At 49.0% G+C, this 6,105-nt stretch overlaps 1 protein-coding gene across 1 annotated transcript; it reads left to right on the top strand.

Moving 5' to 3' along the window:
• Positions 1–3,145: 3,145 nt before the first annotated feature.
• On the top strand, positions 3,146–4,889 carry TRV_08209 (uncharacterized protein; the record flags this gene model as incomplete). Its single annotated transcript, XM_003021114.1, has 3 exons — positions 3,146–3,252; positions 3,310–3,512; positions 4,744–4,889. The coding sequence occupies 3 exons, from the start codon at positions 3,146–3,148 to the stop codon at positions 4,887–4,889; spliced, it is 456 nt and encodes a 151-aa protein (XP_003021160.1).
• Positions 4,890–6,105: the final 1,216 nt, after the last annotated feature.

The following is a 6,105-nucleotide window of genomic DNA, read 5'->3' on the forward strand; positions in this document are numbered from 1 at the left end:
AATAGCCAAAAATAAATAAACGAGATAGCAAGACAGCGAAAGAGGGTCACACAAGAGCGTGCTTCACGGATACGGAGAGGATGTAAGTGTGAGTACGGGGCATGGCAGAGCGTGGCATAGACATGGTGTGGCGTGGTACAGAGTACAGCTAACGAGTACAGGAACCCAACCGGGCGAGGATGGAGAGGCGCATGGCAACCGCATGGGGTTATTATCCCTTTGTCACCTGGATGCATGACCATGTACGTTGAAAGGAAGCGAGACCAAACATCCAAGCCTGATCAACCGGTACCGATCCTTCAGAAGGCTTGAATGTAGTCCGTACGTACGGAGTGACTAACCAACACACATAACCTGGAAGAATAATGAGTGATAACAGCTTCTCTATCAAACATGACCAGGGAATTTAACTGTTGGGTAAATCAGCCGGTACATCCATCCAACCTCCTTGGCCGGACATACCTGTACCCTTGGAGGGAGAAGGATTGATTTTCATGATGGCAGGAAGACCGAAGCCGGGTCACAACATGCATGCGCCAGGCAGCCTATAAGACAGCATCTTGTCCATCTCTTGACCCCATCAGCACATCTATTTGTTGACGGAGTATACACATATCTGTCGACTCCGTTCCTTGACATGGGGGGGGAATCCACGTGAAAGACAGGGGGCAGGCAGGGTCAGAATCCAAGTCATCCATCTCAGAAACGAAGAAAATGGTTATCGTACATGAATATCGAAATCAAATACAGAGCTAATGCAGAGATGTGATGCATGCATGCAGATGGGTAATGGTTTCTTTTCCCAAAGGATCCAACCAGGGCAAATTCCACGTGTGGACTGGGTGTGAGGACTTTTTATGGTGATGTCAGTCCCTCCCATACACTCTTTTATTCCGTACTTACACTATGCCTATACGGAGTAACTACATGGGATGGATGGAGATGCCAGGTCTTTCATCCTTCGGCCAATCTCCTGCATCATACAAACAAACATGCGACGAGTCGTGGATGTGGCAGCGGCGGCTCCGTGGCCAGTATTCGTCATACAACAACTTGACACATGCTGATTGACTTCCAGAGACACAGACACTGGGACGCCAGGGAGAAAGATGTTGGATCACTTAAACTGAATACGTCGTCGTCCTTGGTCGATCTGCTGGCCTAGCGTTAACAGTGCTCTTTTTAAGTAACGGATGGACCTTTTCTTCCTTTTTTTTTTTCTTCTTCTGCGCTCTTTCATCTCCAAAACTAAACATGGACCGTACCGAGAACCTGATGATACGCCACTACAAGTCGTATTTGCAATACAGAAAAAGCAAATATTCATGAGGTGAGTATTCAAATCATTTGTCGAAACGAAAAAGGAAAAGAAAAAAAGTGGAAAAGAAAGAAACACAAAAGCGAAAAAAACCGAGCAAACGGGGGCTAAAATACGAGAATATGTCACAGAAAGCGGATGATTGGCCTGCACACGCCTTTTCCACGTGGAAATCAGCCTAAAAAGGGAGACGAAGAAGAAAAGAAGAAGAAAAAAGAGACTTTGGCTGGTCTAATCTTCCCTTGCCCGTCCGCGCGCGGTTTACCTGACTGGCGGTACCTCTGCAAACTCAGCAGGCGAGACGAAGAGTCAAGCGAGAGAGCTAGTGGAAGGATGAGGATGAGCCTGAGGATGAGGCTACAAGGCAAAATGAGGATGTTATTAATAGGAAGAGGTCGGTTAAGGAGCATTGTCAACCATCCATTAATACGATGCAGATGATCAGACGGACTATCGGCTTGGAAGGTCGAAGCTCGAAGTTGATAGCTCAGAGCTCAGGAAACTTGTCTTCTCATGGAAGGTCGAGCAGCCTAGAAGCTGGAGATTATACATAATTCTCTCGTTCGACCCAAGGAAGCCTATGAAAATTGGAGCGGAAGATGGACTAGAAGACGCCTTATCTCCATCCGTCCGTCTTGGAGAGCCCAGCACGGACCGTCCTCTGAGTTGAGGATGAGAACGGCTAAGACGGCGATGAACAGCGCAACCTGCCTAAGCAAGTTAGAGTACGGAGATCCAGTTAAGACGGCCCTCAATCTGGCGACTGCTCAGGATAAACTCATCATTAGGCTGGACATAAGTACTCTAAGAAGTGGAATAATGGACCCCCAAGGAAGGTCGAGAAGAATCAGAGTGGATGCGGACAGCGTTAACACCTGTTACTTCTAGTCCAAGGACCGGCGATCTGCGAACAGCCGCATCACAACCAAAGCAACGAACTTTGACAAACCATCCGCACTACCAATTATTAGGAACACCACGCAACTCCTGTGATAACCTGAGGAGACGAGTGATATATCTGTGTCCATCACGCCATCGCCGAGAAGCAATTTCCACCTTGTCAGCCACGTTTCGCCCGTTGGTGCGGATCAAAACAACTTTATTCTGCAGCAGGACGAGGATAAGCACTCAGGACACATCAGACAAAGGTGTGTCATGTAGAGGTCTTTGGTTTGACATATACCCGTGGTCAAGCCCTCGCGCAGAATTTTACTGGAGGTAAAAGAGATGATTACACTTTCTTACCTTTTTACTCTATCTTTCTTATCTTTCTCATTCTACGCAGTGTCTCCTTCATATTCTCTTAACCCTTTTAATAATACGTACAAGAGAAGGCTTTCCCCCTTATTCTAAGGGAATATACATACTCCATTGACTCCCTAACCCCCATGATATAATCTAACTAACCTTTATTCAACCCACTAGTTATGGGTGAGGAGGGAACCACAGTCAGTTCTCACAATGATAGGTGTTTACATGGGTAGATATGCAAGTACGTGTTCCCGACATCTCACCGGGCCATCCGTGTGGAGAGATAGCAATATTTACACGTGGAAATGATACGGACAGACGGGTTTTGCCCGTCCAAGCCGCTTCATCGATGGATGATTTTCCTTACCTACATATATGAAGGGGAAGAAGTCGCTGGAGCCGCTGGAGCAGTTACATCATCATGAAGCAGATCTGATGAGACGGGAGCCTGAACCCTGTTAACGTGGTATGCGGGATCGATGTGCCGATAAGCCACTATCCCCGTCGAGGGTAGCAGTTGCAGCGAGCAGATGTTCGATGCAACGGCCACCAAGGTGCGCGCGGCGTTTCAACAGGATGTTCGTCCGGGTTCGTCCTGTCTTGTGGGCGGTTATGGTTATGGTTAAGGAGATGGAGATGAATATGGAGATGGCTCAGGGTCAAGGATGGGGAACGCCGGTCAGGTAAGCATCATGTAAGAAATATAGAGGCCCGACTCTCTTACACTTCTCGTGCCTCAGGCCCTCCCTCGTTATTATGGATGCTCCAGGGATCACGCCGATCGGGGCAAGCACCATCGGCTTCCCCGGCGGCGGGCGGCTTCCAATTTTTCCCTCGCTGCTTTTCTTGTCACCTCCTGGATCATCACGTTACGAATTACCGCAAGTTCTCTCTCTTGATCTTTTTACGTGTCCCGGCAGTCAGGACGGGGTCCCGCCAGCTGGTTGGTCTCGTTTTCTTTTTAGGTCGTCTTTATTTTGTTTTATTTTATTTTTATTTTTTTATTTTTTTACTTGCGACGAACCCAAGCCAGCCAGATATAAAATACATCGTATTACGCCAGTGTAAATTGTTGCAGCCCCTGTGTATTAATCGTATATATACTTATTTGAGCGATAGGCAAAAGTATGACATTTTTAGAACTCATGCTAGCCGCATTAGGGAAAACTGGGCATTTCTTTCGTTTGCGTGTACGGGCTGATACAAGGGGCCTTTGCTTTTGCCCAAACAGAGTAAGGGTAATGTTACCTGGGATGGCCGCATCGGGCGAGATGAGACGACTCTGCCCCCTTTGGGTCTGGTTCCTGACATCGGTACCCCCTTTTTCACACACAATACAGGCTCCAGAAGGCCTCGGAGTCGCAAGTCTGAATACCCACTGATCCTCACTCTAACCCAACACTTCTTAGTCCATCTCGATAGGCAGAGCGAGAGCAACATGCTTGTCTAGTTAGTCTCCATCCTTCACCGTTGAAATCCTGGCCAAGGAGTTGGGCGAGGTGGTATTAAAATAGCATCACCTAGGTATTCTCGCTGCTTCAAACGATGCCCTTCTGGTTGTCGTATTTTATACTCCGTGCTCCGTCGAGCCCATTTATTATCTAACACCCCAGCACGGAGGATTACCCCTAGTTGTCACTTAAGTACTCTGTAGTATTACTTGACAGGTACTCGGAGGTCGGGTTAGATCATGTGCTTGACAGAGCCTGTTCCATCGCTCGTTATTAGCTCAAGAAGCAACAAGTAAGAGACTGTGCCTTGCCTTGCGCTTCCGTTGACCTGATTCTGTCTCTGCCCAACCTTTTTTTTCTTTTATTGAATCTTCCCCCTTTCTCGTGGCTTCAGCCAACGTGCATATCTTATTTCTCCGCTGCTTTGTTCCCGCCTGTACTTACATACATGTGAGCTATCTCATGACGAGAGGGAGATCAGCAAAGATGAAACACGCTGTTCGCGATCAGCGAGATCCCGACTTCCCCCGCCGATCAAAGCGTCGGCACGAAAAAAGGAGAATTACTCGAGTGCTGGTTGGCCACAGCGGCCCCTTTGATACACGCGGCGTCGCTCCACCAATTACGGGAAAAGGAAACTGCTTGTTTTAACTCATTGGCTGGGCAAGTGTGGAACCCCCTGCAAGACAAGCTTTCCTGCCAAGGCCACGCTTGGACCCTCAGACCCCGATCTGGCCGCCCCGCGCGCCTCTGCCCCAGAGGTACTTCCGCGCTCGGCTGAAGTGTTACTGCGGCGGAAGTACCGCGCGCCTTCTGGCATCCCTGCTTCGACCTGCCGGATCGGGCACACGCCCTTCCAAGAGCCCTGAACCGCTGGACCAAGCGCAGGGTGAACCAGGGAACCAAGCGCCGTTGCGTCGGAGCACAATGCTGCAGTCAGAAGGTCAATAATGATAATCGTTGGTCTGTCCTGTTCAAACAAGGAAGCTGACCGTGGTCTTGTGGAAGATGTTGGTTTTTTGCCATGTCGCTCCTCTTTCACCTGATACAAGGGAAAAAAAGCAATCGTCTTTACACATCAACCTTCATACGTAATGCGCGGTGATCTTCCCACTTTTCACGTGGAGGGCAAAGCGCCATGAAACGTCGGCTGGTCCCTCCTGCAAGTCGATCACAGTGGGCACTGACCATGCTTCTTGTTTGCCTCCTGGTGTGAAGTATTCTGGACATCTCTTCCATACCTTACACATCTCTCCCGGGGAAGTACTCCGTCTGCTGCAGGAAAAAGACGATTTAGTATTTAATTCCCGATCAATAGCCTTTAAAGCTTATTGATCACTCATCCGTCTCTCCCAACCAGCAAACAGCACACCGTTTCTCTCCATCTCTCTCGTGAGGGGCAGTGGCTGGTCTCACGTGTGGAATGCGACGATGTTTAATTAATTACGTACATGATTGTGTGAGGGGCGGTCAGGGAGACGAGCTGCCTCGATCGAAGCCTTGAGGCTGGCTCTGCTCTCTCGTTCCAATTTAAAATATCCAGTCTGGCCTCGTATTGCCGAGGCGTCAGGACGGGCGGCGGTCCCATATGTTTATACACAGCAACTCTCTTTTCTTGGAATGCAGTTCAACGATGGTGCTCCATAGCCCCCGTACGCTCCGTGTAAATTAATACTTACTATCCGTAACGACTCCCAAGGTCAGTGGGTAGTGGATGGGCCAGGACGTTTATGGGCTTATGTCGATCAGGTGACCCACTGTCCCCCAGGCTTCTCGTGGTCCTGCTGCCAACATCGACGACGCCAACAACAACAACAATAACAACAACAACAGCTTCAGCTTCCGACCTCACAACCTCAAACCTCCAAGGCGACGGAACAGCCCTTGTGCGACGTCGTTTGAGCCCTTCCAAACGTGCTGGCCGCTGATCTTGACGGAAAAGAGTTTAAGATGGCCGTCCGTGGCGTCCTTTCGTTGGAATAACAAGAAGGTTGGTCTTGTTTAACTTCTCCTCAACCTGTCTTTTCCTGCCCACCTCCCACAAACCAGCCACAGCAAGAAAACAAACTAGGAGATGTTTCATAC

This window comes from Trichophyton verrucosum (assembly GCF_000151505.1).
Source record: "Trichophyton verrucosum HKI 0517 chromosome Unknown contig00364_1.f1.exp, whole genome shotgun sequence".
Taxonomy (NCBI): Eukaryota; Fungi; Ascomycota; class Eurotiomycetes; order Onygenales; family Arthrodermataceae; genus Trichophyton; species Trichophyton verrucosum.